This window comes from Brachyistius frenatus, unplaced genomic scaffold (assembly GCF_029030835.1).
Source record: "Brachyistius frenatus isolate BFR_SWC_R1_liver_20210118 unplaced genomic scaffold, ASM2903083v1 Contig_13, whole genome shotgun sequence".
Taxonomy (NCBI): Eukaryota; Metazoa; Chordata; class Actinopteri; family Embiotocidae; genus Brachyistius; species Brachyistius frenatus.
In genome coordinates, this window is record NW_027210612.1 from 3,216,836 (window position 1) to 3,243,924 (window position 27,089).

Here is a 27,089-nt window from a genome sequence, read left to right on the forward strand (position 1 = left end):
TTTATGCTGAAATTCTCATGAATGTGATTTTCGGTCAAATGTTGCTGAGGGGAAAAAAAAAAACATTTGCTATGAACAAAGTTGCCAAGAAAATATTTCGTGGTTGGATTATTACAAGATACTCTGGAATTGATTTTATTTATGCATTTGCTAAATATAGTTGAATAAGAAATGACTTCTTTTACTTCTAATATGCCTGATTGTTCATAAATATTTGATAAATTACATGTAAGAATTGAGTAGATTCATGTTACATTCGTTGATAATCATGTCACTTCCACTCAAGTTTTATATCACATGAAATCTATTTATTTGAACGAATTGAATTAAAATTACAACGCTTAAAGTTGAAGTTCCACTCTCTGAGCAAGACAACCTCACAAAGTGTCTGACTGACACTCCTTACTGGAATAAACGGAGTCATGCTTTGCCTAAATCTGAAGTTCAAACCTCACAGCCCAAAGCTACCAACCACAGTGTGTCGTTCTCTGCCTCCACTGCTCCGAGCTTCTTATTCTTGATTTTCCAGATAGCTGCTTCAGCCTGTACAAAAACAAAATGAAAGAAAGAGATAGAGAGAGACTATGAAGAGCGTTTATGACAGGAGGAGACACTGGAACAGAGGTGACATCTTTTGCTGTCACTTGTGTTTGCCAAGTCCTCACTAGATGGCAGTGTAGGAATATTCTCAATGAGTTTCACCACACATGGTATCATTTTAGAGACTTTCTCAGGCCTCCTACTCTCTTTCTTTGTGTGTGTGTGTGTGTGTGTGTGTGTGTGTGTGTGTGTGTGTGTGTGTGTGTGTGTGTGTGTGTGTGTGTGTGTGTGTGTGTGTGTGTGTGTGTGTGTGTGTGTGTGTGTGTGTGTGTGCGTGTGTGTGTGTGTGTAGGACTAAAACATGTTTTAATAAAAGCTCAGAGTTTTATTCGTAGAGAGGAAGTTTCTGTGCCTCACTGTATTGATGTTTATTTTAATAACTTCATCAGACATGGACCTTTGACTTCCCTGGGTGTGCTCTCTGACTGGGGCCATCCTCTGGGTGTGGTTCAGCGATTGCAGAAAGCTCAGGAAATGAATGTTTTATCAGCCTGCGCAAAGACAACAACAACAGCACCGTAGCGGGTGGGAGAAGAAAAACGTCTAAATTTAACCCATCAGCTGATGCCAAGTCAAATAAAATTCACAGCGGACAGTTTCCTGTTGGTTTCACATCCAAAACATCTGGAGTTTCACTGGACAGATCATATCTATGTTTACTGAGAGCATAAATATTGTAGATGCCATATCATAGCTATCACAGCAGAGACTTGACGTATTATGAAGGCGAATCTGCACATAAGTTTACATCTTTTAAACTGTTGGTGTTTCTTGATGGGTTTCCAGCGCTCTTATCATTTTGATTAGACAAAAACTGCACGCAGACCCAGCAATCACATGCATGCATAGTTTGCTGTCTCCCACATTCGGTGTTTAATTGTCATTCATTATGGTGCAGTTGTTGCTATAGTCTGTCAAAGATGTAACTCTCAACCTACAGCATGTAATTAATTACCTTGTATTTCTTCTGTCTCCACAGCAATAGCATGCACTCTTCGGATGCCCGATGTACTCAGGTGGTGCAGCAAAGAGGGAGAGCAGCACATCCCACTCATTCACTGCAAGAGAGTATGTGGGAGGAGGTGAAAGCAGGCAAGTGTTCACTGTGTGCAATGCCCTCATCGGGAGCGAAATTTAGAACATGAGGCACGCTCAATATGCAGAGGAAAAATATGCCTGGCAGGAGATTGCTGCAGTTTTCCTCCATTTATGGTTAGAAAACAAATGTAGCAAGTAATTGCGACTTCATAAAAGCTTCAGTATTACTGCACCTTCAGAAACAGTTGATGAAGTATGTGACTCAGGGAAATGAGTCAGTGTAATACACGGTATGTTCTGGGGGGGAGGCTCGTCCCTCCCATATTTTTTTTTCAGTCCAGCACAGTCCCATCTGAGAGCTTGGTCTCCACAACCTCCTCTGTCAAGTTTTCTAGCTTTCCTATGAGAATAGGCAGCCGCTGTCACAGAGGAGCCGAGGGAGTTCAGGAGATCAGAGGCAAAGCAGCAGTTACCTCTCTTGTGGGAAACCAGATGACCCTCTTCAAAGTGATAATGTAAACAGCTATCTAGCAACGGCAAGAACTGTGGGAGTTTGGAAAAAAAAAAAAAAAAAAAAAAAGAAGAATTCTCCTGCAGGATAAGTGTAAAAAACAGCCATCACTGTAAGTTGTGTTCATTTTATCTTTTTATCTGTGGAAGCAGGCATTCGCTACAGCTGAGATCAAAGCAAATGAGTTATATGGCATGGTGAAATTTTGTGATATGTGGGCTTTGATGCTTTTTTAGAGAGTAAAAGGCTGTTTTCAATACACGGGTAACAGATAAAAGGCATTTTACAGTCCATCAGAACTTTATTTCTTTGCAACAAATTCTGATACATGGTTTTTTTTTGTGTGTGTGGAATGACGTCCTTGGAAACATCATGCAAAATATCAAGACGTGAGTTTCTGAGTGTCTAGGGGGTAATTTTGCAGTAAAACTTGGTTGTGTGTGTTTCCACTGCGTTTTCTTGATTTAACATTGCGTTAGATCTTCGCTGCCTAACTGGCCTGTCTGCAGCTGCACTGTCAACTCCAGCTGCAGAGCCTTCAAACAGCTGCTTTCAATTAATGTCAGCCTCTTGAAACATTACTCCGAACAAGCAATTGTTGACTTTAGATGTGGAGCTGAGGTAGCACAGGATTTCATAATATGTCTGCCTGGCGATGTGAGTTATAGACAGGCATAAAATCGAAAAGGCAGGTCCTGACCCAAAACATTTCACCCGTGCAATCGATTTTTTCCTGTTACATTTCACACTTTTACACAGTTTTCATTTTACAGAGTTTTAGATTAAGTTTTACGCTGTCGTCGCCATTCTTTCACTGCACCACATTTGGATCATTTTCAGTTTGTAGTAAATGTCAGGTTTTAGCATAAACATAAAAGCTTTACAGAAAATTTATTGCATCACAAAACTGAAAACCACCACTTTGTTTTCTCATAGTTTTGATTTGAATGTGACAACATATGAGGGATGTGTTAGCCAAACCGCAGCTCAGCTTCAATTATAGTGAACCACACACTAACCACTAGATCTCCAACATGGAGGCCATCCAAAGACAACCACAGTAAGGACTACGCCAGCTCCTCCACTTAGGTAAACAAAGTCTGCCTCTTTCCACACAACTGCAATGTGTGTCTGTGGGTGTGATTACGTGCACCCACACATCTGTGCTGATGCAGGTCTACACCCAAATGCTGCGAAGGCAGCCATCCAACTGTAACAATGTAAATTGTTTCAGGTTCAAAGTGTGCTCTGTTGTTACCACCCACCCTGCTGAGGGCGTGTAGCACGGCCGCTTTTAGCAAGTCGTGGAGTGATATATTCTGTGTGAAGACATCAAAACAATAGCATTGTTTTGTAGTAGAAATATAAGAAACTCCGTGGTAGAAGTTCTCTTCTCTCGGCAACACCTCCGTATGCAAGTTTAGCTGTTGTATTTTAAGGTACAGTGTACCTGGAAAACTACAAGTTCTTGTATACTCTGGGCCCGGGAACTTTTGATTTTATTTTAGAAATAGCATTAAATTAGACAGTTCGGTTCATAAACACTAACAGAGCAACTTGGACAGAATATGAACTCAGTCATAATATCTGCATGACAGCGTAACACTTTAAGTGTTTAAGGGGGGGTTAAAGGTGGTATAAAACTATTTGTGGTCAATTCTAAAATGTTTTGTTTTTTTTAGCTCGTGCAGCTTTGTTCATTAATATCTAAATATAATTGAAATATAGATTCAAATTAAACTTCCCCGATTATTTTTGCTGCTATGTGCCTATAAGCAGGCAGTTTCATTTAGCTTGCATTCGGGGTTAAGGCTGATTGAGCTGATAAAAATGGTGCCTTGCAGAAATGGATATGTGGGAGGAGACTGGCTGGCTGAAGGGTCTGATGGCCAATATTTCAAACATGTCTGTAGTTGGAGGGGAAACAGTTGAGATTTCAGTCGTCAAGGAAATCGAGACAGAGTGGCTTTGGTTAACGAGAAAATACTGCGACCCTTCACCTTCTGCTCTCACGACAAGGAGGAACAATCGGTCAAAGAGGCCGAATAATCAGTGTCAAATGTGAGAAAGTCCCCCCCCCCCCTCCCCCATAGCTGGTAGAGTTCTGGTGGTGTTTTCATGGCATGCGCAGATACACACTACAAATTCTGTCTCATACAGCATAAGCAGTGGTTACCATGGCAACCATGCTTGCACAGACCTGAGACAAAGTTGTCTCTTTTTTCACTTACCAGATAAACACCATGAAAATGTCGCCCTGAATGTTTCTGATTGGTAAGAATGAACCTCGCAGGTGGTTTTAGGAAGACGTTTGCAGTGTCCTCATTAACAGCAATCCACTCCACGTTGTGTTCTTTAGTCCTGCTGAGCTTTGGTTTGGCACACAGGCTGAATTTAGACCGCCGTTCTCCTCCTGACAGCTTGAAGAGCAGAGGGGACATTCTGGCTGAAAGAGGGGCAACTTTTTTTTCCCTGTTATTCCACCAGATTTTACTGCTGTAAAAGGGAAATCCATCTGATTCAACCAGGAGACATAAAGTATAAAAATATATAATTAAAGAAAAGAGAATCATCCATCACCTGGTCTCATATAGTCCAGTGGTGGTAGACTGTAAAACATATAATAACTTTAATGACCAGAGTATAAAACAGAGCAGAACTATTAAAACATTATGTGAAAAAATGAGCCATGAAAAATAATGAAATGCTGTTTGAGTTTTCCAAAAATAACAATGGCTACATGCTGCTGCAGGCTGTGTGTTGAGCAGTATACTAGTTGCATTATGGGAAATGGGTTATCCAGTATTTTTGGAACTTGACTTTTATATGTGAATTCTATTTGATTAGATTACGTGATGTCTGAATGCTGATACTGAATCCCTGCAGGAAAGCTTACTTACATTTACATAACTAATGGTTCTCTATATAAAAAATAATTGTCATTGAAAACTACTTCATGATCTTGTCTGCTATCGATGAATATCTTCTCGTTTTTATGAATTACAAATCTTTTAAAAGAGGGTATTTTATTCTTTTTTCAGTCCCCACTCTGTTCTGTTGTTTTTATATTTACCATTTACATTTAAACCCCCAAACACTCACCGGCCTGAATACAGGCCAAGTGTAATATTGCGCTGTATTTTGAGTGACATGGGCCCATTCTGATTCATTGCTTCAAAGCACAAAAGCCTCAAAATTCATAGTAAAAATACTAATAATACTAATACTAATAATATAGGAGCAGCAGCAGCAACAGTTCCTGTGCAATTACAGTGCACTGCATGCACAGCAAAATTGTAGCTTCTTACATTTTCTATCATCTATAGGGAAACATACTTGTTCAATCATAATGTGATGCACACTTCATTGTGCATCCTCCCCGCACTGAATAATCTATAGGCTGTAACGTGTTAAAGAACAAAGATCCCTCCCTCCCTCAGCTTTTTCCCTGTTCAGGGAAAGCAGATAAAGCTCCAGCCTCAAATCCATCAACAGCACAGACAAGATCAAATTACTATGAGAGACAGAATTCGCAGGGCAAAAGGTGGCTTCATGCATCCCACTTTTTCAGTACAACATACTCTGCCTACCACAGTACCAGACTTTTTTCTGAGTTTCAGCCAAAGTTCAACCACAACACGACACTGATCGGTATTCTTTGTGCTGACGTCTCTCAGGTTTTTTACTTTGGATTTACTCCGGTTCACACAGTACTTCCTCATCCGAACGACACCCTGACAGCTTTCGCCTACTCCTCTCTAAACCTTTAAGATGGAAAGGCAGACTTTTTCTTGTTATATCTTGCAGTTTTTCTGGAGTTTACTGCTCTGAATGAAATGCAGTTTACTCTGGTTGTTTTTCCACCACACTGTCGGTGGTTGTTAACCAAATTATACCTTTTATATCAGATGAGAATGTACATGGTTTTGTAGAGAACATCAGGATTTTGAGGCATTAAATTCATTATAGGGGGATTTAAGAAGGATTGATAAAATAAACTCCCGTGTCCAGGCTGAGGGTGGGTCTTTTAATAACTATGAACCAAAGCTAATAATTGGGGCATCATGTCTAAGAGCAAAATTTCCGGTACAGCATCACTATCTCTTGGACTTCTACCATAAAGAATTATATGACTCAGCATTTCCGATTATCGAGTTTTATTGGATTGATTTATCCAGGGAGCATTTGCACGTGTGGCTGGTTTGTGACAAAACACAGGTGCGCTTTCATTTGTGGACATCAATATCCTCAGCAGTAATCTGTACGAATGAGACCTCGACTAATAACACCTGACATTTGGGCCATGCTTTCAAGACAGACTGCCCTCGCTGAAAAAGTTCAAATAGTCAGCAAGAATGCGGGGGCTGGAGGGTGGGAGGATGTTGAGCGCAGACATTTAAGCTTGCATGTGGATTCGGTGGGAACTCTGCCAGGAACAGGGAGGCAGGGTTTCAGGGTTTTAGAGGAAGGAGGGGGGGGTCACACTGCTCTGGAGTGAGAAAGTTCTGCTTTTCATTACATCAAGCCATATGTTCACATATCTGCCCCGCCTCCCCGACTCCATTCTGTCTCCTGGAGTTGTTATGTCAGCCAGTGATCCAACCCTGCTCTCTGCTACTCCCCAAATCTAGATAGTTGTGTGAGTGTGTCTGATTAAAGGGGTAATAACTTCGTGGGCTGGCAGCAGCATTGTGCTGAGAAAATTTGAAATTCTGGTGTTGTATTCATTTAAAAGGGAATGCATTTGAATATTGCTGCAATACTTTGTGGAGAGGCTGACCAGCAAGGCAGAAAATAGTGGAGAGGTGGCTCAGGAAGATGAGGGATCGCTGCCCTTTTCCAAGATAAAGCTGCACATATTCACTTTAATCTTATGTCCTGTTTAAAGTAAAAGAGCTCATTTAATTTCCATGAACAAAAACATCAAGTGTTTTTTTTTTTTATTATAACAACCTAGCATAAGGCTCCATAAAATGTTTCTATTATCACTAAATAGTCATTACTAATTACAGCGAATCACATATGATCTCCAAGAAAGCAAAGTCGGCACATTCACTGCTGGTCATTTAACTTCAAAACTGATCAAGCAGTGGATAAACATGGCAGATATAGTGGTGTACGTTTGGCACATGAATGGGATTACATTGTGGAAGTGAGATTAATTGTGATGTGACTAACATAATAAGAAATCATCTAGTATTTCCTCTTTGAGAGGACATTCGTTGCTCTTTGTGAGGAAACATCCTATATTATTGGAAACTTTTTTTGAGGGAAGCACTTGTTCTGTCTTTGAACTTCTACTGTTTTGGTATGGCTGGGCCATATAGCTTTGATATAAACCTCGACTGAGGCAACACAGGAGCCTCGGTTATTTATGAAATGAAGAGGCAGGAGTTAATGAATAACACATAGACAGACAGAGAAGATAAAAACTTCTTTTTTTCTTTCTTTTAAAAAAAAAAAAAAATCACTAACTTTTCTTGAGAATTTCACCATAAGCAGCCTTATAACAAGTTCCTTCGGGGTTATAGGTGGGGGTAGAAGATAAAAGTATAGCACAGAAATAAGGTCGCTGGAAAGATAGAGTAGAAAGACACGGTCCTGAGCGCCCATTCCTTTGTCCCGCTGAATACATAAGGCCTAGTGGGTGGATAAGTGAAGTCACATGGTCACTTTTCCTTTTTCCCACACAAACACACCCACACCCTCCTCCATGCAGCCACTCTTCGCTCTTCAACTCACTACTTACCGCAGCGGGCAGCCTGCTCCGTCTGGATACTGTAGCGGCAAGTTGCGTCCTGCAAGCTTTTTTTTTTTTTTTTTTTTTTTCTTTTTTCTTTTACTCCACCATGTATCGGAAGCGGGAATAACGATACGTGCGCTTGGTTTACTTTCATCTGCAGCCTCTGTGGGAGAAATCCGGCAGCACGCAGGAATACTTTATTTCAGGTAATTTATTTTTTATTTTTTTGAATTGACAGTAACAGTTTTACACGTGGGATTATGCGGTGTCTTTGCATTTTATTAATCTTACACATTGCATTATATCTCGCCTTCGGCTAATGCATCCCCCTCCCGCGTTACTTTTCGCAGCATAAATGGTTTTAAAGTTGTAATTTGATGCCATGCGTCGAGTGGCTGGATAACAGGCTGCTGCTCAGCCAGCTATGAGAGCGTTGCCTTGGTTTTGAGTGTGGTGAAAACTCTTTCATTTTGCAGGCCTAATGTAACATAGTCCTGGCTGTATCCCTTGTGTGTGTCCCCCCCCCCCCCTCCACCCCACACATCCAGGTAACACCGCAGTGGCAGTGGCAGAGGCGTTAACTGCTTTTCAGACGAGTTTATTTACACGAGGCCTACCTTTGTTTACTGTTGACCAAGATCTGGAGCTCTCCTGCTGCAAAGTAGAAATGAGGGAACTGTTGCTGCTTCCTTCTCACACTTTACGAGCTGCTCTCCATCTGTGTAGAGAGGAAATACATGGCGAACGTTTGGCGACGAAGCCCGCTAAGTAGGAATTAAGTACTTGTGAGATAGACAATGTTGGCTCTGCGAGTGTTTGTGGAGATGTCCACATTCACTGTGGTGTTAAACTGGCCTTATTTCAGTAAAAAAAAAAAAAAGAAAAAGGGGGGAAAAAAAATCTTGCATTATGTTCCAGCAGCTATGACTAACTCGTTATTTTTTGCATATCAACAGCTCTTGCAAAACAGCATCAATCCTGTAACAATGTTCGCATCTCTTTTGTCTCCATCTCTGTAATTACATGAGTCACCATTGCACCCCTACAGTGTCTTTTCAGCTAAAGCAACACGCGTCGCCTTGTCGGCCTGAATGTGAAGTAAGCTGTGATGTTTTCTCCTCTCGTCCATAGGTAGAGGAGGAGGCCTTGCAGAGGCAACATGAGTCTGGTGGACGTCAGGCAGACCGTGGGGTCTCTGACCCTGTCCCTGTCCAGCAACGACTCCAAGGAGCGCTACTTTGACCGCATGGACGAGAATGACCCTGAATACCTCCGAAGCAGGAACATGTCACCGGACCTGAGGCAGGATTTTAACATGATGGAGCAGAAGAAGAGGGTCACCCAGATCCTGCAGAGTCCAGTATGTAGCCCACAGCTCTATATAAGTGCCCACCTACACACAAGCTTTCACTGAGGATGAGTAATAAACTGCGCTTTGAAAGCCGGAAGAGAGGCTTCGCTCAAGACCGACTTAAATGCATTGTGTTTTTTTTCTTAGTTACGTGAAGGCCATTATGAAAAATGTGATTTTTCTCTGTAAAATATCACCACTATCGTCACTGTCCAAGCCTACCAACGTCATTAAGGAGTTTAGTGTTAAAGGTGCAATATGTAAAAATGGAGTCCCGTCTTGTTATAACCTTTTTCCATGTTAGGAGGCAATAGTGAGTCACTGTTGCGTTAAGTTTGCCCTCACTCAGACTGTGATTTTGGGTTGTTTGGTTAAATTGTGTGTGTGTTCTTGTAGCTTGGAGTTGTCTTATTTTATCCTTGATGATTATAAAGTTAGATCGTATGGACCCAGTACTGTTTTGACTAAAAATAAATGGTGATCTGTTAAACCTCAAATTTAAGCTATAATTTGCAGTTTTAGCAAGACAATAGTAGCAAGAAAACAGCCACAGCCAAATCATATAACAACGGCATTTGGAATGTTTTTCAGTACAGTTTGTGTTTTCATAACCTGAACTATAGCTTTGTTTTGAATAATCAAAACGGTACACCTGGTTTGTTTGCCAGATAAAGTTGCTTCAGCTTGTTAGATACAGCTATTCTTTACGCCTCTGAACAAACAACTAACTTAACATATTAACACTGTCAGTAATGTTATACTATCGCTACATAGCAAAAAAAAAAAATATATATATATATATATATATTTGTTGTCTTATTTTGTACTCATTGCAGTGGGCATTTTTCGCTATTTCCCTAATAGTCAATCATCTTTTCATTCTCCAACCAACAGCAGTTTATCAGGTACATCTTGCAAACAAATGCAGGCAAATTCAACTGTCCTACAATGGAGGTTATTGAAACTGTTTTAGAGATGTAGGCTGCAGTGCTGTTGAACTGCATTGCATTACACTGGGGTGTCTCTTTTATTTAGTCTACCCCCACTGACATAATAGGGATTCACAAAATATTAGTGACACCATATAATAGCAGATATTCTATTTATAATATAAATACGAATGGATGCAAAACAGACCAGTGTAGTCTGATTAGATGTGGTACGAGGTGGTGCAATAGGTAGGTAGGTAGGTATATACTTTATTAATACACACATGCCTATGAAGTGCATGGAAATAAGACGAGCCCACACTCATGTGCGGTTGCATAACAGACCCAACAAGTGGAACTCATCTCATCACCATGGGAACCGTGGTCGGATGAAGCACAATGCCAGAGCTTAGCTGCAGCTCACAGGAAAATAGTGCTGTTTCAAGATTCACAGGCTTCTCTTGATGCAAAAATTGATGGTCAGGTTTAAAGCCATCCCCCTGCTTCTAATGAACCCCCTTTTCACAGACACACAAAGAGCTTTTTAAGTTGTCTTTTGTGATTTGTGTACAGTTGTAATAAAGAGCAACTGGAAGCACGCTGTTCTCCCTGACACATCCTGAGGAGGAGCTGGAAAGAGGTCAAGGTTAGGTTGTGTATACAAAGGGCAATCATAAAGTTCCATGACAACAAGGAGGACTGTCGCACACAGACGGTGTGTTTTGAGCAACATTTGTTTTAGGAGGGGCGGAAGCGCAGCCAGGTTGGATTTCTTTGACATTCACAAGGGTTGTGCGCCATGTGTTCGTCCCGCAGGGTCTGACTGTCAAGTTTCAGGTGCCTGAAGAAATCGCAAACGCACACAAAAACTTGTTAGAAAATGTTGATGAAACAAAAAAACCTGGAATACTTTTTTCATGATGGTTTTGGTTACAGCTTCCTCATGCGTAATGCAATGTCACGTCACAATCTTGGAACTTTTTGTTTACCCATTATATATATGACTTGCCAGGGTTAGTGGAGCTTTACCATGGTGTTTGTGTCTCTTTTTCCCTTAACAAAAGTTTTTTTTTGTATTTGCTTCCAGGTGTTTAAAGATGAGTTGGAAGGCCTGATTCAGGACCAGATGACGAAGGGCAACAACCCTTCAGGTCTTCTTGCGCTGAGACAGATCGCTGACCTAGTCATGGCCAGCACCGTGGGAGGGGCTGGCCCCTTGACTTCGTCCATCAGTAAGTGACAGTGTGTGTTTGTGTGTGTGAATGTATCCATCTATCTCCCTCCGGGCCTGATTGTCATTCAGCGTGTATCCTCCGTCTGTGTGCATTATGCAGGCTGAATATCTTTCATTGTCAGCGGCTTGAATTCTCAGGCTCTTGTGACACCAAACAACCCTGAGACAGCAGAAAAGGCAGAAAGTTGTTGACTGAATTTTTAATTGTCAGTGTTTTTATTAACCGCACTCATGACCATTCTTGGTAATGAATTATAGCAGTTTGCAATTCTAATTATGTTAGCCTGACCTATTGGCCTTGTGTTTCTGGGGATTTCACAGGGCACCCTGGAACTGAAAAGATCAATTAAAGATAATTTAACAGTCAAAATTGCAAATATTTGGGAAAATGTCACGGTAGGAAATGGCTGTGAAGTTGTTGAGACTGACATGCTCTTTTAAAAAGCTAAAGAGGCTGTAAAAGATCAGGTCCTGTATCATTAAATGCCCTTATATGGTGTTACAGTCCAAAAATACCCTTCAGTTTCACATTGAGAATTCTGAGAAAGGCCTTTTTTTTAATCTTCAGCTGTGGAAAGTTCCCTGAGATGTTTTATCTTTAAATACTGTGGAAACAAACCATGTAAACATCCTTGTCAATGTTTTGGATGAACTGAAGTTTACTGATGATGCTATGTCTTGTGACAGGCTTTGGGATGGTGACTCCAGTCAATGACTTGTATGGCATTGAGTCTCCTTCCTTTGCCAAAGGGGAGAGACAGAGTCGCTGCAGGCTGGCCAGCCTCTACAGGCTCGTTGACCTCTTCAGCTGGGCTCGTTTTACAAGCTCCTACATTACTGTGAGTACAACTTCACAATCACGCTCCAGTGCACACCTGCTTATGTATGCAGCACAAGGTTTGTGTTTCTTTCTTACGTGAGCCTCATGTTCTCTGGCTCCTGGAAGACTTGAAGGGGAATACCTCGTTTTTTTCTGAACCCATATATTATTTATGATTGAGAAATGTAAGGTTTGTGAATATGAGCAGGTTCCCAAAAGGAGGAATTTCACAATGAAATATTTGATGAGCACCTGAGGTGTGAAGATGTGAAGCTCAGATTTTCCCAAAAGAAAAAGCCCCGGAAGTCAGTTTCATCAACTCTCGCACTAAGCTTTGAGTCTTTCAGAGTCAAAACAGCGTTCTTCTGTGGTTCGGAGTTTCCTGTACCCTCAATTCGGGGAAATAGGTCTCCTTGCTTTGAGCCGCTGCCAACCCAGTTTAAAGAACTTTCCAAGGGTGGAGATGTAGACTCCCCTTGCAGCAGTGCAGTTTAGCTGCCATTTTGACCCTAACAAGAACAAATTTACAACTGGAGGTTTAAAAATGTTGAAATTTACGCATTTCATTTTTATTGTTGCCAGGATACAGTTACGTTTTGCATTTACTAATGTGTTCTTTTTGTCTCAGGTGCGTGTCAGTAAAGAGCAGGACCACGTTCTCATCGGTCCACGAGGTCTGTGTTTTGCTGAGGTGACGGCAGCAAATTTGGTAAGCACAATGGCTGTGTGTGCTCTCATTTTCCAATTATGGGTAACTGTGCTTTGTCGTGGAGCTTTACACGTAAATCAAATTCAGTGTATAGCTTGAGATCACAATCAGTGTCTTTGTAAATTCACTGAACACATTCTCTACAATGTGAAAATGTTCCGCAGTAAGACATTTTTGTGCCTGTTATTTCACTGGGAATGGCCAGACACCTGAAAGTGACCCCGTATTGTTGTCAGCTACACCTGATGGTAATACTGTCTGTGTGTTCAACTCACATTATGTCTGCCAGATCTGTTTCAGACAGACCTCTGACACCTTTCTCAACGTGTCTGAGTGTAGAACCTGCTGTGCTCAAAAATCATTGGTTTCCCTCTATTATTCATCATAATTATAGCTTTTCGTTTTTCTGCCATAAGTTCTCGTCGAGTGTTTAGCATGTCATGCTAAGGACAAAAACTGTTGTAGAGAAGGACAAATTGTCATTTACTCAGAGCCTCATTGGAGGCTTTATTTTACCTAACTTTTCTTTATTAACCGCAAGCACCTAGAAAGGTCAGCTGATTCTGAATGCAGTCAGGTTAATTTAAAATAAATTAGAGTGACATTCTTCTCTTGTAATTCTAGGATATTTTAAATTAATTTATATCTTGGTTATTGTTGATAAAATATACAGTAATTCAATTCAGTTTTCTTTACATAGTGCCAAATACTACACAAGTTATCTCAAGGAACATAATGTAGTAAAGTTGTTATTATTATCAGGTTGGATCAGCACTGATAGACAGCTACAACTACAATATGAAGTAATCCAAGCTTTAAGGCACTGTGGATTGTTTAGTTCGTAGCCCCGGGATCGATGTTGTATGATAACAATACAATAATCGAAATAAAAATGGTGTTATGTTGGCGCTAATTCTTCACTTGTGCCATTAAACCAGAGCTGAAAAAGGGGACACAAGGTGATGACATCACTAGAAGACTGCTGGTGAAACACGGGGGAGAAAAGTGATGGAAATTTCTGTTTGTTTCGTTGTGCTGTTTTTGTACAGATGAATGGAAACGATTCTACAAATCATGCCAAACGATTGGAGTCAGCTCAAATAATCGCAGTCAGGCAATTATGTAATGACTATGACAGGCCTACAGAATGTGTATGTGAAATAAATGAACGTAAACATAACTTTGTTTTGAAGCAAACTCCATTCGGTACCTTTAATGGTTCAGTCGTGCTGCTTGTAATTACCTGTAAGTTTAGTATTATAGACTTTTCTCTTTTGTGTTCTGAAATAACAGGAACAGATTTTGTTTTTCTTTTAAACTATTCCTCCCTTACTACAACAACAACTACTGGCACTCTTCAAAGCTCTAACTTTGCTCTTCTTTTCTGCCATTTTAAGGTGAAAGTAAACATAATTGGTGAAGTTGTGGATCAGGGTTCTAGTGATCTGGGCATCGACCATTTTGGATTTGCTCCTCATACAGCCATTTACTCAATGCGCCCTGATGTGAGATGTATCATCCATATACATACCCCAGCTACAGCTGCTGTAAGTATGCTCCAGGCAAATATTAAATGAGCTTCGTTTTAATCAAAGCATAAAAAGTGCTGTTAAATGCTTATTTTGCACCAGAGGAGGGAGCCTCAATTAAAGGCAGCCCACTGCATGCCAAGTTATTTTAAATGCAGACACCCCGTGATGCATTTTTACCATTTCCTTTGAAGCTAGGCTGTAAAATGCACAGTATATGATGAACATTGCTGTGTACAGTTTTATTTTGTGCCTGATAGCAAAAAATGTGCCTCTATTTAGATGTTGGTGCGTCATGGTCTCAGTTGCTTTTATCCCTTGCTAACAGGTGTCCTCGATGAAATGTGGAATCCTGCCCATTTCCCAGGAGGCTTTGCTTCTGGGAGACGTGAGCTGCTATGGTTACCACGGCAGTCTGGATAATAAAGAGGAGAAGGTGGAGTTTCAGAAAGCTCTGGGCCCAACTGCCAAGGTACTGTCAGATCGAGGCACTCCATTAGTGGCAGGCTCACTTTTCACATGGGACAGAGCGGCTTTCAGCGACTGCTTCAAAGAGGTCTTCACTTATTATATGAGACTGAATGCACGTGTGCCTACAGAAGAGGTTATTTGTGCCTGTTGGCTGTTTAATATAAATACAATAGCATATTGTGAAAAATTAAATAAAGCATGTCACCTTCTGTCCTTTGGACACCTTAGGTATTGTGTCTAAAATGGATTTTTACCTTTTAATTGTTTAAACCATTTTTACATACATAAAAAATAACAGAATTTTAGAAAATACCTCTTCAGGGAATAGTTTAATTTTTTTTTTACATATTTTCTTTATTGGTGAAAATTGGATGAGCGAATTGATTCTTTTCTCTTATTTGTCACCTACATATGCCGTCAATGCCAGGAGAGAATTAGCTCAGCATAAACAGCGGGAGCTGCTGGAAACGTCTGATCTGACCTTCACCAAAGTTTTTTTTTTTTTTTTAACTGTGCCGGGAGGTTATGTGTTGTGCTTGGTCATGATTTTAAAATTTTCCAATAGTTATTAAAAAATAGACGCTCCAATAGTTTATTGCGACTGTCGCCTTGTTTTACTTGTTGATGATACTTGATCATCAGAAAAACGTTTTCTTGCTTCACAACAGCTCCATTTGCAGAATCTCAAGAAATGTCAACAAAGACTTTTTAATGGTGCCTGGAGGTAACGCCTTACTATCGCCAGCAGGTGGCAGTAATGCACCTAAAAGCTGTTTACCAATTGACATTAAACATCAAATGACGAGAAGAAGAACACGAGGCTCCAGTAAATCGTTAAAGATTAGATGCTGCTGCACAAACAGCAGAAACATGCAGACAACTACAACCATCAACCATCAAAAAGGTCTATACGGACCTCTTTCATACAAATAAAATGAAAATGAGGAGCAGCGCAAACTCTGCTAGGTAGCCAAATAGATCCCAGCTAATATTTAATAGTATATTCGTTTTAAATGCTCATCTCTTGTTAAACACTTGACTACTTTTCACTGGATGCAGCCTTTCTTTGCTCTAGTCATCACTGTGAGGTTGCTAGGCAACCAGCAAAAACTACAGGACTCAAGTGAAGAAATAATCTTGCTTGAACCCCCTTTGTAAAACCACAAACTGAATTTTACACTTCACTTTGTGCATGAATAAAATAACTGAGAAAAAAACACGTCACTTTGTGAGTTTTAAAGGATTTGTTGCTTTTGGACAGAACCAAGCGGGCTTTTTTTTTCCACACTACTACAGTATTTATTCTAAGCTGAGCAAAATAAACAGTATGTTTGGTTTTATTTTAAGATGCTACATGTGTATTATGTGGAGACGTGTGTTAATAAGGGAACATTTGCTGATTAGTGCATGAATTGATCAATGCACATCAGTGTGTCTGTCATTAGCAAGCCATCGGGCAGCTCAAGGGTTCTGTGTTTTTCAGGTGATGGTCCTGAGGAGCCATGGGCTACTGGCTCTGGGAGAAACGGTGGAGGAAGCGTTTCACTATGTGTACCACTCACAGCAAGCCTGTGAAATCCAGGTACAGAAACCTTAAGTCTTATTCTTGAAACTTTCTCTGCATGGTAATAAAATGTAATTTTACTTTTCAGTTTAAAAGCGATTCGTAAGCTTGAGTGAGCCTTTCACACACACTTGACAAAGTTAACTCTTAAGTTATGTGTATGAATCGGATATCATTTTTCATTCTCCACTTGTAGAAATCGTTTTCCTTTGTTTACAAAGGAACGAAACAAAGTGTGGCTGAAATGACGGCAAATCTGAAATCCAACAAAGTATGTTTAAGCAAATCCAAGTCAAGTATGTGCTGGAGATCAATGTACAGTCGGGTGGAACCCTGCAGTGATTCTGTTGCTTTGTGCCGGGGAACCTGTTGTGGTGTTTTTACATAATTTTGCTGTATTTACAGTTCAGTTCACATATAATTACATCATATATTAAACCGTTTTTGAAATAAAATCCATCAGATAATATTTAACGTCCTCAAATGAATGTTTCCTGTGTGAGTGCGGTTTAAAATGTCTGAATGCACGAGGATGGTCGTCGGTAGCTTAACACAGAATATTACTTTGGCTTGTAACTCAAAATAAAAGTTTGTCTTAATGGAATACTCTCACTAAATAAAAGCATTTGTTTAGGTGAATGCTTTGAGGTGCTCGGGCGGCGTGGACAACCTCGTACTCCTGGACAGGAACAAGTTTAAACCCCTGACCCAGGGAGTGGCCGCTGCCGGGGTGGTGATGGACAATGAGGTCAAATGGAGGGTGGGCGAGGCCGAGTTCGAGTCCCTCATGAGGATGCTCGACAACCTGGTGAGTGAACCCTGACCTGTGTTTTTTACCCATGATGCTTTGAACTTCCTGTCTGGGACACTTCCTCGGGAAGTGTCTGATTAGAGAACACAATGAAACGAGATTTGGTTTGTTTCAATCTAATCTGAAAAATGTGTAATTGAGTCATATTGCATATTGCAATGTGTGGAGGTTTATGCAGTTTTTAGATTAAAGATTGTGGGTGTTGGAAAAACTTGTATGTCAAGGACAAAGTTGCAATTTCTTTTTAAAGCTAAAACTTTATTAATCTCCAGATAGGTAAATTTGGCTGTAACAGTAAGACTACTAGTACCTACTATCTAATAAAGAAAGAGTCATATGTAATCACTTCCTCTAAAAATAAGCATCCTGCACATAATAGAAATAGCTGGAAATATTTTAGTTCTCACACTTTTATATTTTCTGAACTAAAGAAAACCACGGGCTCACAGTTAAAAAAAAAAAGAACATTCTTGAGTCATAAATGTTATATCTTCTATAAAAACTTTTTAAATACTTTTTTGATAATATTTACTCAAAACATGTTTGCACAAAAACTATTTGCAATTTTCAAACTTAATGAAACTCGTGTAATTTAACACATTCTGCATGATTAGACCAATAGAGGGGAAGAAGTGAAACGATTGGTAGCCTAATTTTCTTAATAAGACCACATTCCCCATCTCTTCTAGTTTTTCTGTGTTTTTTTGTGCTCACCCAGCATGTGGTTTGTTTTGAGGTTAAAGAGCATTGCTAACTGTAAATGAGGGATTATTTGTGTTTGCCGTAATACCTTCAGCAGAGCTTCTATTAAACATATTTACTGCAGCGAGATCGCTGGAATTTGCAAAATGGCAAGTAATTATTGTGAACACATGTAAAAGCACAGTGATCGTGGCGAACAGGCTGTCCACTGGTTTTGTTACATGCTCAAGATTTCTGTGCTGCACTTCTGAAAGTCGACACGCTGCTATTCTAACCGCACTGATCATGGCCATGCCCTGACAAGTTCTGTGGATACAGAAGATGTCAGCCTGTCTGTTCTACTAGTCAGTGTACTACTCACTAACAACTGTGGCTGGAACAGGCTGCAGCTGTGTTAGCTCTGTGTGATCATAGCTCGCCCACCCTCTCAATCATAGCTTCCAGATGGCGAGGCATGCTGTGGGCAGTTGCAGCAGCACAGACCACACAATCACTTAGTGGAAGGACTCGAGTCTACTCAATTTGGAAATGGGATTTGGCATTTTCTCCGAGACTTTTGAGTTCGCCACCGGGTGCAAATGCCAGGACAGTCGCCGTAATTGGAGGTCATGACCTTCCACGCCTGAGGGTGGAGTTTGCTATCTGTGATGGTGTCAGACATGGTGCCAAGGCAAAGACAACAGCAGCCTTGGGTGCACTAAAGGCCACGGCTAATAATACAGGAGGAAGAAGGTGATTTAGAAAGGGGGCCTGTCCAGTTTTAAAAGCAACAAAAATGATGAAAGGACAGGATGTTCCTCTTCTAAACTGAGCAAGGAGAAAGAATACAGGAACAGTTGAGGTGTATGGATGAGGAGTTTAGCCTCAGTCTTTCAAAAGTGACCACTTTAATTAAATGTACACTCCCATCCATCCAGCCACCCATTTATTATATCCAAATAGCAATATGTCACATTGGAAATGCAACCAGCAATCGCACAATAATAAACTTGAGGATGCTTCTCGTGCACTAGCCTGTGCAGAAATATTATAAATGCTACAGCTGGTATGCATTTGCTGTGTTGCATTTACATTTAAACCATTTGGACTCTGTGCTTCAGGTTCCTGTGAACAGTTCTCTGAAGAAGAAAAAAACATGGCTTTCTCTCACTGTGGTGATCAAAGCCCAACGCAGGGATTTTTTTTTTCGTGTGGTAAACTTGTCATCTTGCCTGGCAGAAACGCCACTTCTGGTTATTTGTTTTTTGATTGCAGAGTTGTACTGTTACACATTACACATAGTACTGCAAGTTCCCATCAGCAGTATTCTAGTTGTCTCTCCTGGTCTTTGATGCATTGTTAACAACAAACAACACACTCCTTGTAACCAAAGTTTTCTCTTGTTTCTCTGAAACTGGTTACATCTGCAAAAATGCTGTTTGTATATACTGTCTTGTTTAAATATTTAAAAGCATTGTGTAAGTGGATCTTGGGTGGCCTGAGAGTTGTTTGAATTGTGGTTCTCTTGTGGTTAGTATTTCAGATTTCATTTGTTGTGTCAGTGCTGAAGAACGGTGCAAAAATACTGCAAACATTTTCTCCTCTGGCAACAATAAACAGTCTAATTCACATGTTAGAATAATGTTTCCTCTCTGTGTGACCCCACTAGGGATACAGAACAGGCTACTCTTACAGGAACCCCATTGTCCGGGAAAAACCTCGCTCAAAGAACGACGTGGAAATCCCTGCCACAGTGTCAGCTGTGCCACCGGAGGACAGTGAGCTGGGTCTGCGCAGCCCCTTTAAGTTTATGGCGCAGAAACAGCAGAGAGAACGAACCCGGTGGCTCAACTCGCCCAACAGCTACTTGAGGGTCAATGTTCCTGAACAGTCCCCCAGCGGGGACGTCAGCCCCAGGACCAAAACCACGGTGCGTGGAATTTCATGTCAAACTGTAACAGCGAATTGAGTAATCAAAATTCGATCTGCTTTGGTGTCTGAAGGAAACTTTGAGTTTGGGAGCTGACATTCTTTTGTATTAGTCTGCCCTCTTGTGGCAACTATGAGAAATGCATGTTTTAAATGTTTGATTTGCTGTTATTAATCCTTTTCTTTTTTTTCTCTTTTTTTTTCCTTTATTCTCTCAGTGGATGAAGTCCTCAGAGCCAGGCAACAGCTTCGGCACCTCAATAAAGATCGAGGACCCCAACCAGTTTGTCCCACTCAACACTAATCCCACTGAGGTTTTGGATAAGAGGAACCGGGTCAGTAGAAAAATAATCACATTGTTCTACAACACTGCCCCCATGTGTTACAAACTTGGGCAGCAGAGATTCACTAAAGGAAAAAATTATTCAGACATTTGTGCAGGGATTACATTTTTTAAATTATTGGATTAACTGAATGATGGTTGACAGCCAACAACAGGAGGAACCACCAAATACCAGCAATTAAAAAACCTTCTTGCGACTCTGCATTTACTTCCCTCTGGGTCATTCCAGCGTGTCGCTGCTTACGTATCCCACCCAGCCCTGCTAGCCAGGTTTACTGTCACAGGTCCTCAATGTGTCCCGCAGAATTTACAGGTAGGCTTCGTAAGGTTCCCGAGCACTCGCGATGCACTGAATGAAACCAAATTACCTGCAGGTTTACTGTCACAGGTCCTCAATGTGTCCCGCAGAATTTACAGGTGGGCTTCGTAAGGTTCCCGAGCACTCGCGATGCACTGAATGAAACCAAATTACCTGCAGGTTTACTGTCACAGGACCTCAATGTGTCCCGCAGAATTTACAGGTAGGCTACGTAAGGTTCCCGAGCACTCGCGATGCACTGAATGAAACCAAATGACCTGCTTACACATAAACACAGAAAAAGCGTGCCCTGCTGATCGGTGCTTGTGTCTCATCCACCGTCCCTCCGGTTTTATTTGCCAACGTTTTATCATAAGCCATCTCCTATTATCTTGCCATCTTCTCATAATTTAAACTATTGATTTTTTTGTTATTCCCATTGACTTCCTCGCCGATAATCTCCTATATAGCGTTTTGTTCTTGTTATAGGCCCTATTTCTGTTTATTAATTTCAATGGGATCAGATTTTCGTCCTCCTTTTGCGGTTGTTCTGTTAGAACGGCTGGAATCACTTTAACACCCACCAATCCCTCATTTAAATGGAACGATTTGCATCTGATGTCATAGACGCAATTACTCTTGGTAAATCACCCGCAAAACGGGTGCAAAATAAATGCGCAAACTTTTTGAACAAACACGCAATTTAGTACCCTTTATTTGAGATCTTCATAAATCAGGCCCTCTGACTTCAAGGGTTTCAGTCAAGGATTGTCCTAATCATTGATGAATCTGCTGATTATTTTGTCTCAATTTATCAATTCTTTTATCTACAAAATAAAAGGAAACATTGATTGATTATATCCACAGTGATATTATCAAATTCTCAAAATATTCAGTTTACTGTGATATTTACAGTCTGACAAAAACAAGCATCAAATCCTCATATCTGAGAAGCAAAATTTTTTGAAGAGAAGTTTTTTTCCTGATTGACTTCATTGATTATTTAGCAAATTATTGCAGTTCTACTGACAAGAACACCAAACATGGAAGCATACAAAATCAGTTGTAAAACTGATGGATTTATCAACTGAGCAGCTATAATGTCATTCACTGAGTGTGTCTGTAACTATGTAATAATAATGTGAAAAACCCCTGAGCCACATTCAATATGATTTTGTTGCATGTATCTGTTCAGATAAAAGAACAGCACAGAGGTGACCAGATGACTCCAGGACCAAAATCTCAGTTACTAGCAGGCATTGTTGTGGACACCGTAAAAGGACCAGTAAGTATACGTAGCATTTGTTAAAAGCTATGAGGCTACAGCGGCAGCCACACCTCCATAATAAAGCATGTCTCGCTGTAATTTGTAGTTTTTCTGAGTTAGTCTTGTTCTTAAAACATAAAGAGAAATCACCACAGTAACATATTGTCCTGCTCAGGGCCATCACCCAATCGAAACATTCACCTCCTGTCCGAAGTTAAAAACTTTGACTCCCAGCTAACAGTCTTATTTAAGACAAGACAGCTGAAGGAGAAACATTGCGCTTCCCCAAAGACAAAAGAGAGCCTCGAATCAATGACGATGTTCCTTGTTGTGTCCAAATTTAGCATGATGAAACAATGAGAACAGCTTTTGCTATGCCTTCTCCAGTGCTCAATAAAACTGAACGAGCAGAGGTGATAATTGCAGATTGTAACCAACTCAACAGCCCTCGCTTCGCCGTCCCTTTTCAAATGGCCTTGCGACAAACTCGCAATTACTCTGCAATTGGTCTGCAACATCCTGAAACCCGTCAGTTTAGACCAGAGCAACCAGACAAGACGGTGTTACGTTTCCACACCAACAACTCTTTGTACTTCAGTTTTAAGTGCTGGCTTTTAAGGCTATTTCGTAGCTGCATATAATTTGTAGCGTTTAAAAACATGAATGAGGGTAGTGATAGTGAGTTACTTGCAACACTTTCATTTTTAGTAGTGATCAAAGATTGAAAACCTTAAACAAAAAGACAGAAAAAAGACAAACAAGGAAAAACACAGGAGTTCGGACCCACGGTGCTTCAACAGAATACCCAGGGGATTTATGACAGCTGTTTCAATTTCTCCTATATTTTTCTGGAGCAGTTCCCTCGTTAAGATGCGTTGGTGTTTCCTCTGACAAGCAAGCCTTGATTTTGAAAACTACCCACTGGTGACTTTACAACCTGAATCACAAGAAACACCAGGATGCACCAACATCAGCAGGCTTGAGTTGAGCTGAGACGGGCCAATTCTCACTGCTGGAACCTTTCCTTGCGATGGTCTTAGACTGTTTGGTCTCATCGCAAATATTTGGTCCGAACTGGGCTCAAGAGAAGCAAAGCAAAAACAAAAAAAACGCAAAAGGTAGAGCCAGAGTTAGGTTTGTCCGTTCTGGGCTACTGTAGACATATGGCAGGCTCCATGGATTAGGACCTGCTCCCTCGGCAGATATGAAGGGTTAAATTCTTTAGATAGCAAACATACAAATCTTAGTGTCAGGTGATGGTACACCTAATGAACACATAATTCTCAAATATTACATTCTATTTCAGCCAACCGATTCCCCTGAAGCGCACAGTGGACCTTTAAATCCCACAAGTCTGTCAGCCAAAAACAAAACGACAAATCCATTCAAAAACTTGTGTGGGTAAAAAAAGAATATTAACATCTATAAATGTGAACAGTATTCAAAAGAATTTCTAATCAATATGGAAAAGTCAGTAGAGTCAAAATTCTACATTGAGTAACTTAGTCATTGACTCGATATTTGTCATTTCACTGACACTCGCATACATTAGATTTCTGTATGAAAGCGAACAAAAATGTCCACGTCTCTGTATCATCAGGCTTTCATCATTGAGGATGAGGAGCAGACCCGCTCTCTTCCCCCCAACCCCTTCAACGAACTCACAGAGAAGGAGCTGGATGAATACAAGAACATGGTAGAAAAAAAGCAGCAAGGCCAAGACGGTACTCAACCCTATTCTTCATACGTCCGTCTAATTGTGTGTTTACAGAGTTTGCTGCATTTGTGTTGTCGCCACATAAAATGTATCATTAGCTTTTAGTCTGGACAATGAATTAGTCCAACCAGAGTCCTTGGCTCCCGTATGGAGGAAATGTAGGAACTAAATGAACAGAAACAAGAAAGTCTCCTGCAAAAATGCCATCAGGACAAAACTGTCAGTCCACAGTTTCACTTTTCCTCTGAGCTGTGAAGTACGCTCACAGGGATGGTGAGAGATGAGCTGCAAAGACATCAGTCTTGTCAAACTCCCTCATGTCTTAGTTCTGACTGGCTGAGGACAAGGAAAAAAAAAATGTGCAGGCAGGAGGGAAACATTTCTGCAACTGAGTAGCACCTTTATTTTTCACTGTCAGGATAATGGGTCAGTCTTGGAACACATCATCTAATAGAGATTAATGAACTGGAATTTGTTAAAGAACCCAGTGTTGAGTGAATTTTGTTAGTCTTTGCCATGATGGTAATGTCTTCCTGGTCCAGATTGAAATAGCTCGTAAACTATTATATGTAGTGCCATGAAAGCTAGTATAAACATTTATGATGCTCAGAGGACGGTGACTTCCTGACCTTTTCTCTAGTGCCACCACGCGGTTGCGTTTGAAATGTCTCGGCAAAAGGAGACCTTTTTCCCTGCACGCATTTGAACTCGTTCCTTAGGGAAGGCGCATGTGTATGCAAGTAAGATGTTCAGTTCATGCAGTAGCAGGATCTGCCCCTGAGTGGAATGCAGCCATCATTAACACACCTGTAGTCTCGCACAGCCTGACGGCGCTGCGCCAGCGCTGGAGAGAATGGCCTGGCCAGATCTATCATTCTGCTGTGTGGGGGGGGGAAGCACTCTGGCTTGTCTGAACTTCTTCAGTCATCCTGGGAAGCTCTAAACCCAGGATGCAGCGACGGTGCCTGTGCAAAAACGTTTTTGGGTATGCTGCCATTAATATGAAATAGTCGACTATTGTCAGGTGTACAGCCACAGTCCACACCTACCGACTGTACTAATACGCCTGTGCTTCCCCTACCGTGACAAGTCAAAATGCCTACTTTGAAAAAACGGACTTGCATGAAATCTGATTCAGATATTCACGTCCTTCCTCCGGAAAGATTGTAACCATGTTAACTGTTTAGGTAGCGCCATCATCAGGCCAAAACTTGAATTTGTCCACTACCTGATCAAATGCCTGCAAAAATAATAGCTTTTGTATCAGCCTTCTTTGCTTGGTGCTACTCGGGAGACTAGGACACTAAACAATGATGTAACATGGTCATCGCATCCTCAAGTCAGAATTTAGCTCAAGGCACCACTTTGCTGAAATACAGCCTGTTGTTGCGTCTGCAAGTAGGGAAGCAATTTGTTCATCTAATAAGCCTCATGATGAACTACTGACCCCCATGGCTTTAATCCTTTTACAGAAGATGATGATGTCACTGATGCCGATGAGATGACCACATTTGACGGATCCACCATCTCTCTCTCCCTCTCTCCCATACTGACGCCAGCTAAACATGGTAATTCGCCGTATATGAATATTTCAGTCTGCGTAAAAGGACAAGAAATACCTCGGATTAAATGAATAATTAAACTCGTTATGACAGCCTTGTCTTCCTCTTCACTGACTTGGTTTTATCTGTTGACAGACACAATACCCAACGGGAACGACCACTTGGCAGAGATGGAGGAGGATCTGAGCATCGAGGTGTCCAAGCTGAGCGTGAGTACTTCGGAAACGGTGGAAATCTCCATAACGACGAAGGAGAAGACGGGGGAGCCTCAGACCCCGGAAAGCCAAACCAAGTCCCCCAAGAAAAAGAAAAAGAAGTTCCGCACACCTTCGTTCTTGAAGAAGAGCAAGAAGAAGAAGGAGGAGAAAGAAAAACCAGAAGCCTGAGAGCATTTACTCGGAAAAAAAAAAAAAAAAGTTTTGAAAGAAATATATCTGAATTGCCTTCTTAATTTGTAGTTGACTGAAGGGGAATGAAATAAGATAAATGACATTTAGTCAGAAAGTCTGCCAGGACAGTTGTTTTTAATACACCTTTCAATTTCCCCTCATTTAGTCACAGCTTTTATTCAATGTGAAAGATTTTCCAAGATGCGCTAGCGGATGGTAATACGGATGAATTCCTTTCTGTGCGACATTATGATTAACCACCGAGGGCTCAGTGAAGGGAAATCAAATCAAAGGTGAATGCAAAACTGCATTTTTGTGGTTATTACCCATATTTTAAATGGGGTTATAAAAAGCGGTATCACAGGAGACATGAATACATCAGATTGGACCCGTTACATATTTGTGATTTTCTTCTTCTTTTTGCACAAGTTGAATGTATACTGACAGCTCATAAAAGTTTAAGACTCATACCAGTAGTGTAACAGTGGCCGGAGATATCAAGATGAAATGATGTTAGCCTTATAAGAAGTACGATTTGTATCTGAACATAACCATAGTTCCACTATCTTGTAATAATATATGTTGGTTTTTATTATAGGTATGACATTATAGTGTTTGATAGTTACATAAATGATTTGATAGTGTTCACATATTTACATACTAATAACTCTTCTACTAAACATGCTGTGATTGATAATACAGTAATAATTCCTGTTTTTACATTTGAGTGGTATTGTTCCCATGGTTGCTGCTTTATTGTAATTGTGATGAGATATGATGTGACTGACAGAAAGAGCTCAGCGAAGTGATGATTTGTTGCGTGTTGTTTACGAGTGACTTTTCCAGAGTTGACAGAAAACCACCACTTCTTTCAGGTTGTTTGACAGCGAAAGTGCCGAGACTGAATCACAGAACGTTGAACGTGATGGATGTTTGTGCAGTCAGTTGATAGCAATATGCTGTGGAAAGCTTTTCTTCATAGCCACTGTTAGAGTTTGATATAAAGTATATTAGAGGACCATATATTTACATCCCAGTCTATAATGTGAATGATTTGTTTCAACCCAAAGGGAGTGAAGTCGTTGCCTTTGTAAATAGTTTTGTTTTTGTGAAGTTCTTTTGTTACGCTAAACCAAATGTTAATGAAATATAGAGATGTGACAGTACAATCTAATAACACTATTTTAACACTTTTATCACGTTTTTTTTTTTTTACCCACCTTAATTAAGCTCCTTATATACTGAACATGCCTCGTGTTTACAAATTGTACTACTTGTAACTAAGTGCTTGTATTTCCTCTGTTGTTTACATTGCTGTTTGTATCGCCTAGGTTTGTTTGTTTGTTTGTTTTTTCCCCCTCGGTGCTTCACGTTAGTCACCTTGCTTCAAAGTCAGTCCTTTAAAGCTGCCTGATGTAATAAAAGCTGGGATATCATCCATAACTGCTCTGTTACTCTCCTGCTTTTTAGCTGAAAGATATTTTATATTATCGTTTCTCGTCTTTTCTTAACTATAATTTAAAACATGAACGTTTTCTGCTGTTGTCGGATGCATTGATCTCACAGGCTGCGTTACGAAACTCGAGCTCATCT

General features: G+C 40.6%; 1 protein-coding gene and 1 long non-coding RNA gene across 4 annotated transcripts; one reads left to right on the plus strand and one right to left on the minus strand.

Annotated features, from left to right (window-relative positions):
- Positions 1-292: 292 nt before the first annotated feature.
- LOC138617647 (uncharacterized) lies at positions 293-7,972 on the minus strand. Its single transcript, XR_011310674.1, has 4 exons — positions 7,899-7,972; positions 1,556-1,658; positions 998-1,091; positions 293-543 (listed from the first exon to the last, which is right to left on the minus strand). It is a non-coding gene; the product is annotated as an uncharacterized lncRNA (long non-coding RNA).
- LOC138617646 (gamma-adducin-like) lies at positions 1,991-26,939 on the plus strand. Of its 3 annotated transcripts, XM_069692804.1 has the most exons (16): positions 1,991-2,261; positions 8,053-8,098; positions 9,022-9,252; positions 11,260-11,404; positions 12,094-12,245; positions 12,855-12,935; positions 14,333-14,482; positions 14,793-14,936; positions 16,419-16,517; positions 17,134-17,307; positions 19,661-19,921; positions 20,139-20,255; positions 21,757-21,846; positions 23,429-23,552; positions 25,018-25,113; positions 25,243-26,939. In XM_069692804.1, the coding sequence occupies exons 3-16, from the start codon at positions 9,052-9,054 to the stop codon at positions 25,491-25,493; spliced, it is 2,085 nt and encodes a 694-aa protein (XP_069548905.1). In that variant the 5' UTR covers positions 1,991-2,261; positions 8,053-8,098; positions 9,022-9,051; the 3' UTR covers positions 25,494-26,939. The 3 variants fall into 3 exon arrangements, with proteins under 3 accessions (XP_069548905.1, XP_069548907.1, XP_069548906.1); XM_069692805.1 differs by lacking the exon at positions 1,991-2,261 and having other exon boundaries at positions 8,006-8,098; XM_069692806.1 differs by lacking the exons at positions 8,053-8,098; positions 9,022-9,252.
- Positions 26,940-27,089: the final 150 nt, after the last annotated feature.

Bases quoted from the DNA above. Each gene is read 5' to 3' on its own strand.
- LOC138617646 (XM_069692804.1), top strand. From the start codon at position 9,052: ATGAGTCTGGTGGACGTCAGGCAGACCGTGGGGTCTCTGACCCTGTCC. The intron at 20,256-21,756 runs GTCAGTAGAAAA...GTATCTGTTCAG, and splicing joins TTTTGGATAAGAGGAACCGG to ATAAAAGAACAGCACAGAGG. The intron at 23,553-25,017 runs GTACTCAACCCT...ATCCTTTTACAG, and splicing joins AAAGCAGCAAGGCCAAGACG to AAGATGATGATGTCACTGAT.